Source organism: Urocampus carinirostris, chromosome 19, assembly GCF_059441175.1.
Source record: "Urocampus carinirostris isolate Australia breed hairy pipefish chromosome 19, RoL_Ucar_1.0, whole genome shotgun sequence".
Taxonomy (NCBI): domain Eukaryota; kingdom Metazoa; phylum Chordata; class Actinopteri; order Syngnathiformes; family Syngnathidae; genus Urocampus; species Urocampus carinirostris.
In genome coordinates, this window is record NC_142367.1 from 20,771,447 (window position 1) to 20,786,267 (window position 14,821).

General features: G+C 39.5%; 1 protein-coding gene across 2 annotated transcripts in view; it reads right to left on the reverse strand.

The window, feature by feature from the left end:
• The window catches only part of LOC148347672 (thyroid hormone receptor alpha-B), a 187,744-nt gene that overhangs the window by 13,994 nt on the left and 158,929 nt on the right, over nt 1-14,821 (reverse strand). For both annotated transcript variants that reach the window (XM_088323710.1, XM_088323711.1), the window contains 2 exons: nt 8,929-9,075; nt 4,248-4,506 (listed from right to left, as the gene is read on the reverse strand). In XM_088323710.1, the coding sequence (XP_088179836.1) occupies nt 4,248-4,506; nt 8,929-9,075 (406 nt within the window). The remainder of the gene's footprint in view (nt 1-4,247; nt 4,507-8,928; nt 9,076-14,821) is intronic.

The following is a 14,821-nucleotide window of genomic DNA, read 5'->3' on the forward strand; positions in this document are numbered from 1 at the left end:
CAAGCCTGTTGTTACAGCTTGCTGAATTACAAAGTCCCTGTTGCTTCAACTAAAGCATCGTTTTCCTCAAAGATTATTGGTGTACAAAAAAATAATCTGAATTTGTGTTTGACACAATGGCGACACTTAGTAGACAGTAATTTAACCCTGTTTTACCTATTCTACCCATTACTATTTTTTTAAGACAAAGATTTAATTCTTTCGGGAGGAAATTTTAAATGAACATTCTGCAACTTTGTCCTACCTTAAATATTCGGAAATGATGGAACAAGTCCGTGTTGGCAGCTATCCAGAAATGTTTTCCAGTTTTAGTGGTCTGTCTTACGCAGATGGTCAGTATGGCTAAACTAACTACATGCCTGCTTGACCTGTTTCCAGATTCACCGGTGAACGATTTTTGTTTGGGATCTTTCGGCCCTTCAGTTTTAAATATTAATATATCGCTCTCTTCTGGTATTGTTCCGGTAGCCTTTACGGTCGTTAAACCTATGCGTAAGCAACCAATCCAGGTCCCGGAAAGCCTATGTAATTATAGGCCAGTGTCAAATCTACCATTCTTTACAGAATTATTTGAAAGGTTGATGTACAGCAGCTGAACGAAAGGATGTCTAAAAATAATCTATTTGAATCTGTCCAGTCGGCATTCAAGGCAAATCCCTCTTCTGAGACCGCCGAGGTTAAAGTAGCCAATGATCTCCTCTTAGCAATAGATTCTGGCGCCTAGTCAATGCTGCGGCTGCTGGATCTTCGTTCTGCTTTTGAAACTGCGGACCACAAGATATAATTTGATCGTGTGGAAAAATGGACTGGTATCTCAGGAACCGTACTCTCGTGGTTTAGGTCCTACCTGTCAGACAGGACAAAATGTGTTAACTATGGCAATTTGACCACAGGAAAGTTTTATGTCACCAGGGGCATTTTACAGGGCTTCTCTGTTCTTGCCCCCTTTCTTTTTAGTATGTATAGGCTTCCACTTGGTGATATTTTCCACAAGTGTAATATTAGTTTCCAATGCTATGCAGATGACACTCAACTGCTACTGGAGACAACCGCTCTGTTACGTGGAAAATTTATGGAGACCTGCCTTACTGAGATACAAATATGGATGTCACTTAATTTTTTGCGCCTTAACCCAGACAAAAAATGAGATGTTGATTATCGGTCCAAGTTATTGTCGTGATTTGTTCTCATACACTGCTCTAAACCAAATGTAATATCACCCAAAATGATTCGGTCAAAAATCTAGGTGTTCTATTTGATCCTAATCTGTCGTTTCAGTTACATGTGAAAAATATTACTAGAATAGCTTACTTCTACCTTCATTATTTGCAAAGATTCGCCCGAAGCTGTCACAATCAGATGCTGAGATTATCATTCATGCGTTTATTACTTTTCGGCTTGATTACTGTTATGTATTGGTCTCTGGTTTTCTGATGTCTACCATCAATAGTTTGCAGCTGGTTGAAAATGTGGCAGCAAGACTTTTGACTGAGACAAGAAAGTTGGACCATACCAGTCCAATTTTAGCTAACGTGCAATGGCTCTCAGTCCGCGTAAAATGTGATTTTAGGATTCTTTTACTAACATACAAATATTTGTATGGACATGCCCCCTCTTTTCTCTCTGATTTGACTCCCCCCTATGTTCCTGCAAGAGCCTTCGCTCGGAAAATGCCGGTCCACGTGTGACTCCAAGAGTTAAGAAGAAATCTGCAGGCTTGAGAGTTTTCCATCCGGGCCCTGGTGCTGTGGAATGCGCTGCCTCCAGAACTAAGCTCTCCAACCTCATTGGAAGTTTTTAAATCTAGACTCAAGACACACTTCTATTCTATAGCTTATGATAGATGCCGACCTCGTACTTTTCTTTTCCTGTCTGGCCGGTGGTGAAATAAGGGAGGACGTATCGAGATGAGTCAGCCGACTATCGTCTTGACCTGAAGCATCTCATTATCTGCATCGATCAGCCGGCTGAGGAGGGAAGCTGAGACGTTGCCATCAGGGACTTTTTGGACAATGTTATATATTACCTGTTTTCTTTATTGATGTTCACTACTTTTTGGGTATTGTGACCGAAAGCAACATCTATTGCAGCCTGGTCACCCTAGAAAGGGGATTACCACTTGTGTGGCCCCTTCTCAAAGTTTCTTATTTTCCCTCATGTTGAAGATTTGAGTTGTTTCTTGCCCGCATGCCGGTTTCAGATCAGGGGATGGTGTCAATGTGCCCTGTGCAGTCCTTTGAGACGAATGGTGATTAAGGGCTATACAAAGAATATGACGACTTTAGTTTAAGGCATTGTTTAGATATTGGAGGCATCACATGAAAAAGAAAAAACAAAGTGAAAGCTGTGTTTGAAACGCACCGATTCACAAAAAGCGTTTTCTTGGACATGCGTATGTTCAACTGTTGTTTAGTAAACAATAGTATAACGCTTGAAAGATAATTTGGTTTCTCATGAAAGATGAGGGTTCAAGCTTCTTTTGAGAGGTACAATGCCTATAATGGCTAAAGAACTAAGTCTACTATAGGCCAGCAAAAATGATTCAAAAAGACAAAAGTTGGCTGTCATTTGATAAAAACGTCGAGCATTGAATGAGTTAATTAGATGACACTTTTTTTCTGTTGGCTGTAAAAAGAAAACTCAATAATCACGGTTTCTCCACAAACTGTCGATTGATTTGTTGTTTTCCAAGCTTCAATCAATGACAGCAGAAAGGGAAATCATTTCTATGTGTATTTGAACAAAGCACAATTTTATTGACAAAGTGCCAACAATAAAAAAACGTCGGTCGATTATGATCTTCACGACGTGGGTATAGATGAGCAATCCATGGCCTAATCTTATGTACGGGGATGACAAAACTAGAGTACAAAGTAATGAAAGGTTTGAAAAATCTTTTAAAAATATATAATATTATACACACAGTAAATGGAATGATTAATTATTATTTGTATTCATATATCATTTTGAAGACCTATTTCAATTTTTATTTTACAATTTAATTATTAATTAACATTTTTTGGTAAATGATTTATTAAATGTATGTATTAAACAAAGAGGACTATAAAGGCCCTGCATGTTAGGGCCCCAAAAGAAAACATAAGAACAAAAACTAATCTAATCTGATTTATCTATCTTCACAAGTTATTGATTCATTTTGGGCAGCCAGTACCAGTATTGACTGGGCTGACTTTTATGGCAATTTATCAACCAGCGAGAAACCAGACATGAAAAGCGATATAAAGTGAAGTTTTAATACAATTTAAATGAAAACAATAACCAGCATCCTACCTTACAATTATTTGTCTTTGTCAAAGTTAGAAGTGGTATTGCTACTTGGCTATTGTTGAGTTACAGTTACCTGCACTGAAATTGTAAAATAAAATCCTATCGGGCATCCCTAATTTTAAGGAGTGTGGATTTGAATATTATGATGCAGCATGTCACATGAACAAGTGTGATTTTTAATGACTTTCAGTTTTCAAAGCTAATTTTCCAATATTCCAGTACCTTTAAAAGAAGAATTCTGGTGTGAATCATGTATTTTGCAGAGCCACAAATATATATTTGATGGTTTTTAATCTTGTGTGTGCATTTATAGAAACATATGATTTTTAGATCCAAGTAAATCTCCAATAAATTTGTTTTTGGAGAAATATGACCGTTATATGTAGATTACATTGACAGTTACAGGAAGCTCTTCCAATTAGAATTAACCACTAGGAGACGCTTTCTTAATTCTTTGCATGGCCCATAATAAATGTTTACAAATTAATGCATAATCTATGCACTTATACAAATGTCATAGTGCCACGTTTAAGTGTAGCATGCACCTGTCCTCTTTGGCCGACCTGTAGGGGTTGATGAAGCTTTATGAGGCAATGCTGTAAAAACTAATGCCAGCTGCAGTTAATCACGAGGGAAAAAAGCAGTGGCAAAGCAAAACCAACAGAGCAGTGTCAGCGTAATTTTTAAGCAGACTTTTGCGAAACATGGCAACACTTTCAAGCTTTTTCCAGCACTTTTCCCAAAATTCTAGCAATTTTGAATCCCCGAAGACACAACGATAAAAGTAAAGCATTCTCCGGGATTTGGAGCACCCATACCAACCCTCTACATGTATTTTTTTTTTCATTGAGCATATTTTTCCTGAATACGTACATTTTGCTTGTCCACTCTCTGGCTTACCCCCCTTTTCCCCAATTGAATAAAACAAATTCAGCACCAAAAGGGTGATGCCAACGAACCTGAGCTCATGAGCAAGACAGCCTGCAGAAGCGCCACCTCCGTGTCGTCCAAGTTGAACTGCGCCAGGCTCTTGCCCAGATCGAAGATGGCGTCCGAGACGACACCGAGCCCCCCGTTTTTAAGCTGTTCGCGTTTGACGGCCATCTCGCCGCTCAGCGTTAGCGTCTCGCTCTCTGGGTCGTAGCGCATGGCCGCTCGCAGTGACATGATCTCCATGCAGCAGCCCTTCAGCAGGATGATCTGGTCCTCACAGGGCAGCTGGTGACAGTGGGAGGAACGTTGGAATTGAGCAAAGTTTGACGTCATCACAAATTCATTATAATTACTTAAAGTTTCTGTAATCGGTTGGACGTGCAAAACAACACATGATTACAGTAAATTTGGAGACCTCAATTACTTCTCCTATTTTCTGGCACCTTATAACCCAATGCACCTTATATACAGTATGGACACTATGGGAAATGCATGCAAGTGAATGACCATAATTGAGCAAATACCCATCAGTTGAAAATATATCACTCACCACAATTGCATATCAATGGTGGCAAAGAGGAACAAACCCAGATAGCAACAGTGAGAGGGAAGACTCCTAACCACCGGGCCAATTAGACATACAGGGAGTGCAGAATTATTAGGCAAATGAGTATTTTGACCACATCATCCTCTTTATGCATGTTGTCTTACTCCAAGCTGTATAGGCTCGAAAGCCTACTACCAATTAAGCATATCAGGTGATGTGCATCTCTGTAATGAGAAGGGGTGTGGTCTAATGACATCAACACCCTATATCAGGTGTGCATAATTATTAGGCAACCTCCTTTCCTTTGGCAAAATGGGTCAGAAGAGGGACTTGACAGGCTCTGAAAAGTCAAAAATAGTGAGATATCTTGCAGAGGGATGCAGCACTCTTAAAATTGCCAAGCTTCTGAAGCGTGATCATCGAACAATCAAGCGTTACATTCAAAATAGTCAACAGGGTCGCAAGAAGCGTGTAGAAAAACCAAGGCGCAAAATAACTGCCCGTGAACTGAGAAAAGTCAAGCGTACAGCTGCCAAGATGCCACTTGCCACCAGTTTTGCCATATTTCAGAGCTGCAACATCACTGGAGTGCCCAAAAGCACAAGGTGTGCAATACTCAGAGACATGGCCAAGGTAAGAAAGGCTGAAAAACGACCACCACTGAACAAGACACACAAGCTGAAACGTCAAGACTGGGCCAAGAAAAATCTCAAGACGGATTTTTCTAAGGTTTTATGGACTGATGAAATGAGAGTGAGTCTTGATGGGCCAGATGGATGGGCCCGTGGCTGGATCGGTAAAGGGCAGAGAGCTCCAGTCCGCCTCAGACGCCAGCAAGGTGGAGGTGGGGTACTGGTATGGGCTGGTATCATCAAAGATGAGCTTGTGGGGCCTTTTCGGGTTGAGGATGGACTCAAGCTCAACTCCCAGTCCTACTGCCAGTTTCTGGAAGACACCTTCTTCAAGCAGTGGTACAGGAAGAAGTCCGCATCCTTCAAGAAAAACATGATTTTCATGCAGGACAACGCTCCATCACACGCATCCAAGTACTCCACAGCGTGGCTGGCAAGAAAGGGTCTAAAAGAAGAAAAACTAATGACATGGCCTCCTTGTTCACCTGATCCGAACCCCATAGAGAACCTGTGGTCCCTCATCAAATGTGAGATTTACAAGGAGGGAAAACAGTACACCTCTCTGAACAGTGTCTGGGAGGCTGTGGTTGCTGCTGCACGCAATGTTGATTGTGAACAGATCAAAGCACTGACAGAATCCATGGATGGCAGGCTTTTGAGTGTCCTTGCAAAGAAAGGTGGCTATATTGGTCACTGATTTGTTTTTGTTTTGTTTTTGAATGTCAGAAATGTATATTTGTGAATGTTGAGCTGTTATATTGGTTTCCCTGATGAAAATAAATAATTGAAATGGGTATACATTTGTTTTTTGTTAAGTTGCCTAATAATTATGCACAGTAATAGTCACCTGCACACACAGATATCCTCCTAAAATAGCTAAAACTAAAAAAGCCCCACTCCAACTTCCAAAATATTCAGCTTTGATATTAATGAGACTTTTGGGTTCATTAAGAACATGGTTGTTGTTCAATAATAAAATTAATCCTCAAAAATACAACTTGCCTAATAATTCTGCACTCCCTGTAGATGGTGTATAAAAAGGCTTTATCAGACTATTTCGAGTCACTGTTTCCGATACGAATGTTAGAGAATAAAGAAAACAGTAAGTGATCACATTTTGGTTTACTTTTTCTAGCTCAGACTAAACATTGTAAGGGAAAAATGTTGAATACTGCAGCCATGATTACAATCATTTATTGACAACTATGAACATAATTCTAACACATAATTAACAATGTATTTATTTATTGCCTTTCAATGCCCAATTCATCATTTAATGAAAATATTTGTTTCCATTTTCATGCTTTTTTTTTGCATTTATGTAGATCCATCAGGACGACATTCTGTTTTCTCTATTCTCTAACATTCGCCTCTGGTACCGTGAGTAAAAACTCCTAACACATCAGTTGGGTTTAAATGGACCCATGAGAATCTCATTGTAATAATGTACATACCATTAAAACAAACAAACTGAAATCGTGTAATGATGAGATAAAACCTAATGAGTTGTCTTTATCCTTAGTGCTCTCATTGATAGGATAGGATGCGCCACTCTCTCTGCCGAGATCCGGGTTTAAATCTCGTTGCATCTGTTACAATTGTGATCAGTAATGTATTTTGACTGATCAATCAATACACAAATAAGGCCCTTTTTTTCTTTTTGCAACCCTAGCCCTTACTTTTTTATTCCATGTGCCTTGTAGCCTGGTGGGCCTTAAATATGAAAAAAAATATCACACAACTATATTTGGGGTGGGACTTATAATCCAGTGTGCTTTTAGGTGCGAAAAATACACTCATTTGGGCCAAGGAAAACGCAGAAATTCCCAACAAAATATGCACAGATAAAAAACTATGAAAAAATATCAATAGAGAAAATAATAAAGTAAATGATGCAAAATACAAATTCTAAAAAGATTCAAAAATACATCACAAATATATAATATTAGAAATATTACAATGAAAATAAAGAATAATTGATGAATAATAGAATTAAGAAATAAACAATGGTAAATGGTCTGCATTTATATAGCACTTTTCAAGTCAATGAAGACCTCCCAAAGCGCTTTACAATGTGCTTAACACTTATCCATTCACACACACACACTCACACACCAATAGGGAGTCAGCCAAGCAAGGCGCAAACCTGCTTATTGGGGGCATTAGGGATTCAGTGTCTTGCCAAAGGGCACCTAGACATATAATGAATTTCTCTCTCTCTCTCTCTCTCTCTCTCTCTCTCTCTCTCTCTCTCTCTCTCTCTCTCTCTCTCTCTCTCTCTCTCTCTCTCTCTCTCTCTCTCTCTCTCTCTCTCTCTCTCTCTCTCTCTCTCTCTCTCTCTCTCTCTCTCTCTCTCTCTCTCTCTCTCTCTCTCTCTCTCTCTCTCTCTCTCTCTCTCTCTCTCTCTCAGAAAATAACGCGGCGGCAGTAGCTCAGGAGGTCGAGCGCTCATCTTGGGACCAAAAGGTTCTAATGTAAATGTGTCCTTGGGCAAGAGACTGAATCCCTAATGCCTCCGCTATGCAGGTAGTCTCCTTTCATGGCTGACGCCTCTATCGGTGTGTGTGTGTGTGTGTGTGTGTGTATGTGTGAATGGGTAAGTGTGAAGCACATTGTAATGCACTTTGGGAGGTGTTCAGTGACTTGAAAAGTGCTATATACTTGTAGACCATCTACCATTCACATAAAGTTTGAGTGCGCACACATATTTGTGCATTGACTGATCAGTCGAAAATACCGTTGATCACAATTGCAAAACAAGACACCTACCGGCCATTTTCAGTAACAATATCCAAATTACTCGCATACACAAACAAACATAAAAGCATTAAACAAAAAACATTGGAACAGAATAAAGTTAAGACGCCTGTGACTTAATTTGGGCCAAGAAAAACGCTGAGATGCCCAAATTAGTTTTCTGTGATGCATGCAAACTCCAGCCCCCTTCTATTAATCATGATACTGTGCAATTAATCCTCCATAATGAACATTTCTCATTCAGCCGGCCCGACGCGTCGAGGACATTGGCTCCCTCTGCGCTCGCTTCAGCGATACTCGTTTCTATTAAGGTCACTGACTCCAAGTTACACAAACTGATGAATAAAGTCACATTCATGTAAATTAAATCGACCGTATCCGCTGGCAGGATACAAAATGTTAAAGCGGTGCCCCCCAAAAATGAATAAAACATTCAGCCCGACACACATTTAAATCTGTATTCTCGTTTGAATACTAATTGTCATCAGTATTCACCATCTATTAGAATATGTATTCAATCTATTTTGCTATGTCCTACACAATGCGGTTAACCTTTTCTAAAAAGAAAAAAAGTTTTTTTTTTTGATGGAGTGATCATAATGATATGGAGAAAGTTGGCAGACTTCCTTCACATACGGTATATTTGCTTTTCCTGTAATACCCCAGAGATGCCAGAGGATGGTTCCGAATTAGAAAAAAAGTTATCGGGGTCAAGGAAGCACCACACTTCTTGTTGATGTGCTGATTTTCAAAGACTAAATTCGAACCCACCTCGGAGAACATGTGCAGCTTTTTGGCAAAGTCCACCACTCGTGTGATGGCCGGCGTGATGATCTTGGTGAACTCGCTGAAGGCTTCCAGGTCCACCTTATCACCGTCGGACGTGGGCGCCACCGGAGACTGGCCGATTTTGTCGGGCTGCATGGGAACGCGAACAAAATAACGTTAAAAATGGAATGCGTCGTTTGAGGTATCCTTTAAAAAGAGTGACTTTTATGCTCATCGCTGTAGCCTAAAAATGCCTTTTTCAAGTACAGTCGAAACGCCAACCAAACCCCCCCAAAAAGATGAAAAAGAAGAGTTTATAGTACAAAACTCAATTCCAATGAAGTTGGGAAAGTGTGTTAATTGCAAATAAAAATTGATCCAAGTAAATTGCAAATTCTTTTCAACCCATATTTAAATGAATGCACAGCAAAGACAACATATTTATTGTCTTCACTCATAAACTTTATTGTTTTGGGAGAAAATCATCAACTCTGTAATTTGATGACAGCAACACGTGCCAAAATAGTTGGGACAGGTGTCAATAACTACTCAGAAAGTGGATGAATGGAAATCAACCAACTATTTGCAGGTGAACAGATGAATTAGCAACAGGTGAGAGTTGTTACTGGGTATAAAAAAGGGAGACCCGAACAAGCTAAGTCATTCACATGCAAGGATGGGGCGAGGTTCACCTCTTTGTGAACAACTGCGTGAGCAAATTGTTGAACAGTTTAAAAACAACATTCCTCAAAGTACAATTGCAAGGAATTTAGGGATATCATCATCTACAGTCCATAATATTGTGAAAAGGTTCAGGGAATCTGGAGAAATCACTGTGCGTAAACGGCATGGCCGTAAACCATTATTGAATGCCCGTGACCTCCGAGCCCTCAAGCGGTACTGCATTAAGAACCGACATCAATGTGTAAAGGACATCACCACATGGGCTCAGGAACACTTTGGAAAACCACTGTCAGTCAATACAGTTCGACGCTATATCCGTAAGTGTGGGTTAAAACTTTATGTTGCAAAGCGTAAGCCATTCATCAACAACATCCAGAAACGCCGCAGGGTTCTCTGGGCCCGAGCCCATCTAAAATGGACTGATACAAAGTGGAAAAGTGTTCTGTGGTCTGATGAGTCAGTTTTCCAAATTGTGTTTGGAAATTGTGGACGTCGTGTCCTCCGGTCCAAAGAAGAACAGAACCACCCAGACTGTTATGCACGCAAAGTGCAAAAGCCAGCATCTGTGATGGTATGGGGGTGCATGAGTGGCCAAGGAATGGGTAACCTGCACATCTGTGAAGGCACCATTAATGCAGAAAAGTACATTCAGGTTTTGGAACAAAGTATGTTGCCATCCAAACAGAATCTTTACCATGGGCGCCCTTGCTTCTTCCAGCAGGATAATGCCAAGCCACACACTGCACGTCTCACGACAGCGTGGCTTCGTAGTAAGAGGGTGCGGGTGCTTGACTGGCCTGCCTGCAGTCCTGACCTGTCTCCCATTGAAAATGTGTGGCGCATTATAAAGCGCAGAATAAGACAAAGGAGACCCCGGACTGTTGAACAGCTGAAGCTGTACATAAAGCAAGAATGGGAAAGGATTCCACTATCAACGATTCAACAACTAGTCTCCTCACTTCCTAAACGTTTATTGAGTGTTATTAAAAGGAAAGGTGATGTAACACAATGGTGAAGAAGCCCCTTTCCCAACTACTTTGGCACTTGTTGCAATTATAAAATTCTAAGTTTATCATTATTTGCTTATGGAAATAAAGTTTATGAGTTTGAACATGGATAATCTTGTCTTTGTGGTGTATTCATTTAAATATGGGTTAGAAAAGGTTTGCAAGTCATTCTATTCTAATTTTACTGACATTTTAAACTTTTTCCCAACTTCAATGGAATTGACTTTTGTAAATGCACGTACTTCAGGGATTGAACACCTTTTTAATGGTCAAATTCAAGCACTTTTGAAGGACTTTCAAAGCCAATTTTCCAGTGTCTTCACTGCCATTAAAAAAACATTTGGTGTGAATTACATATTTTGCAGAGACAGAAATATATCTGTGATTAATAAGTGCAATTTCTAATCTTGCATATGCGCTTATCAAGACCTGATTTTTAGATATTCAGTAAATCGGGAATTGATTTTTGGATCTGAACAATACACTTGTGAATATTTAAAAATGACAGTAATATGTAGCTTATATTTTCAGTGCAGGAAGTTCTTCCGATTACAATTTACCACTGTGAAGAGCTATCTTAACTTTTTGCATGGCACATATTAAATGATCATAATTGATGCATAATCCTTGCACTGATACACATTTCATAGTGTCCTGTTTGGGTGATCAATGAACTTGTCTTGTTCCGCCTGACCCGTAGGGGGCAATGAAGCTTCATAGAACAACGCCATACAAACTAATGCCAGCCCCTGTTAATTACGAGGGAAGAAGAAATGCAATGGCAAAGCGAAACCACCAGAGAGCAGTGTTGGCGTCATTTTTAAGCAAAGTTGTTGAGGAACATGGAAACAATTTCAACAGATTTACGGCCAACTCATCCAAAATTCAAGTCTTTTTCAATCTTTGAAAACACAACATTAAAATTCAAGCATTTTGAAGGATTTCAAACAACCGTACGAACCCTGGTACTTGCACGCGTGACATAAAGAGCTTGACAGAGGCTTCATTGATGACAAAGCCAAGCGTCCGTGAGTAAGACAGTCTCAAATTCTGTACAGCACATTTAACGAAATGCTATGGGTGAAAAGGAGTGGAGAAAAAACAGCAGCAAGTTTGGTCGAATGCAGGAGGGAAAAAAATAAAGCTGTAACAAGGAGGCGTTGATTGATGAAGAAAAATGTCTGTCTTTGAAAAAAAGAGGAGGCGGTGATTGATAACAATAAGACGGGTTGTTTCAAATGAGGAGGTGATAAAGAGAGCCGAGCCATTAAATTCCAATATCTGTACAAGATTTTTTCCTACCGATAAAATAATGTCATGCTCCTCCAGACAGATATCAATATTGATAACCAGTGTAATATAATGTCGATTAGTGAGTATATTAGAACTGGGTCGACAAAATTAAGGAATGGACTAGTGCTAACCTTGCCACGACGCAAAAACAGGCCAGGAACTGCCAACATTGGAGAAAACTGTCCAGGGTTTAGTCCTCATTGGTGAACCGACGATCCAGGTAGTTAAGTGATCACTAACCGTGAATATAATGTCTTATATTTTACACATTATACACTGCGAATAATTCTTCACCTTTTAGCAAAATGTTCTGTCCATTTTAAGTATAATTTTCATACTTTATGATAATCTTAACTTATTTCTCCAGTAAATAAAAATAACTTAGCTAAATTATTTGATGAAGGCAGATTTTTTCAGACTTACAAAACACTGATGATTAACACAAATATCTACCTTAATGCTAAGTTTGACATTTTCTCTATAATAAATATTTTCCTTTTCTGAAATTTTAAACTATGGTAAAATAAAGTGTAATATATGGATCTATTTTCTTCAGCAGAGTTACCATACTAAAATTTTAGAGGTTATATGCCAGCGCTGTGATATGTATCACTTGACAGACAGTTGCAGTAAGCCAAGTAAAGTCGTGTTAGTGCTACCTCCGGGTTGATTACTGATTTCATAGTTATTTCATGTGAGAGTTAAAGACACAACATAAGGAAAAAAAACTTAAACTGAGCAGTTGCCTTCAGGTAGACGCTACAGGTCCCTCAAAACGAGGGCTAACTGGCTCAGAGACAACATCACTCTTAAACTCAAAAAACTGGGGGAAAAAACAAAATAAGTTATAAGATATTGTTTTCACTTATTGTTGTTGCTTAATGAACTTTGAAAATATATACCTTGTGACTTATTTCCCTTTTTAAAATTGTTGCTGCTAAATGTTATTGCACTTATCTTAAATAAAGTATAATAAAATCAAAGTGAAGTGTAAAAACTGAATAAAAAATAAATGGAGGAATTACTATTATTTTGGAGAGTCTTAATTTTTGTTTCCAATTACAATAATATTGTAAAGCTCCAGTAAAATACATTACCTTAAACTAAGCATAGTGCTGACTCAGAACTTAAGTGTGGCTCCAAGTGACCAATTATTGTTCCATTTTATTCAAGTCAAGTCAAATTTATTTGTGTAGCCCTTAATCACAAAATGTCTCAAAGGACTGCACAGGCCACAATGACAGCATTACCTCTTCATCTAATAAGTGACCGGCATAAATGGATGAACAAATTCTCGTGTCCCAATTGAGTGGGGGTAAGATCAACCGAAAATTTAAAATCTGTAAGATAAATATCAGACCGCTCATTAGACTGCTATCCCTAATATTTTACACATATGCTCTTTTTAAAAGACATTATGATTCATCCGTTAAAGATAGTGTGTTTCAGTGACTGAGTGAGAAACGCTCTTGCAAAACAGTGGAAAATTAATAAAGGTTTATGTAAATTTCCATTGGCAGCTAAGAATGATTCATTTAAAATAAGACAACTAACTGTGTTAGGCAGTATATTCAAGCGTGGACATGGTGTTCTTTCCTAAGATGAAATGTATGCAAATCCGAGTGTGACTCACTCAATGCTTCACTTCACTCAATTCATATTTTGGCCCACAACATAAAAGATAAGCAACAAATCACCATAATGACTTTCATTTTGCATCCCTAATTGTAAAAGACTCGGACACATCCTACATTTTAGCGAGTAATCCCCGTGGCATCCTCCCCGCCACACCCATTCCCAGGCTTCTAGTTGCCTAGTAACTGACTGCTCTGCACAACGGCTGCCGCCCGCACCCCGCCGTCCCTTCTACTGCCCAAGTGCTGCACCTTTACAGCTTGAAATTTTCCCAGAGAGGGCTGTTTTAGGGAGGGGGCAACCTTGGCAAACAAATAGAATTCCGCTGTGTGCTGGGCGAGACGCTCGGAAAAAACGAGTGATTTTAGAGGACGGTGACGGGCGCAAACCCGAGTTAACCTGAGAGGCAACAGACTCCTGGGCGGAGGAAGATTTACCGAGGCCCGCCGGGGGAGAGAAACAGATGAGAGCTCAACTCTAGAACGGGGAATGAAAGAGTGAAGAGCGAGCAGAGATTAGGGCGAAAGGAGGAGAGTGAGAAGAATCAGAAGCCCGGAAGGATTACGGCGAATAAAGCGGGAGGTGCAGTTGATATGGGACACCGGCGTGTTCGTATTGTTCTTGCCGTTTGTTCATCCCACCGAGCCTAGACGAGCTAGTGCGCTCCTCTTTCAGAATCTCAGTTTGTAGATTCCAGTTGAAGAGAAGCAGTAAATCTAGCCACTAACTCGCAGACATTTTTGACAAAACAAGCTTAGAGTAGACAACGATGCCCTGTCCCACTTTAATTACAGATGCTTTTGTGGTTGACTGAGACTATTTTTGCCACACTTAATAATAGCAACCGAGTAATAACATAATAACAACATACTAATATCATGATAATTCCAATCAACATCGAAGCCAGTCATACTAGTCAATTACAACAATACATACTGCTTTATGTACACTCCTTTTCAAAAAAATTGGGGTCACTTAGAAATGTCATTTTTAAGGAAAAGCACTATTTTTTCAATTAAAATAACATTAAACTAATCAGAGATCTATCTATATATCTACCCTGGTTATATCCCTCAAGAGGGGTGACCGACAGCAAGACAAACACATACAAAAACAAAGAAAATAAAAAAGGGGGAAAAAGAAGCAAAAAACACACACAAAAATGTTTGGACCATGGCCAACCCAAATGCCCTAACACCCAAACAAGTTAAGCATCGCGGCACCCAAGTTGGTCATGCTTTCGTCCCTCCAGATGAAACGGGACACGAGAAAGCGGC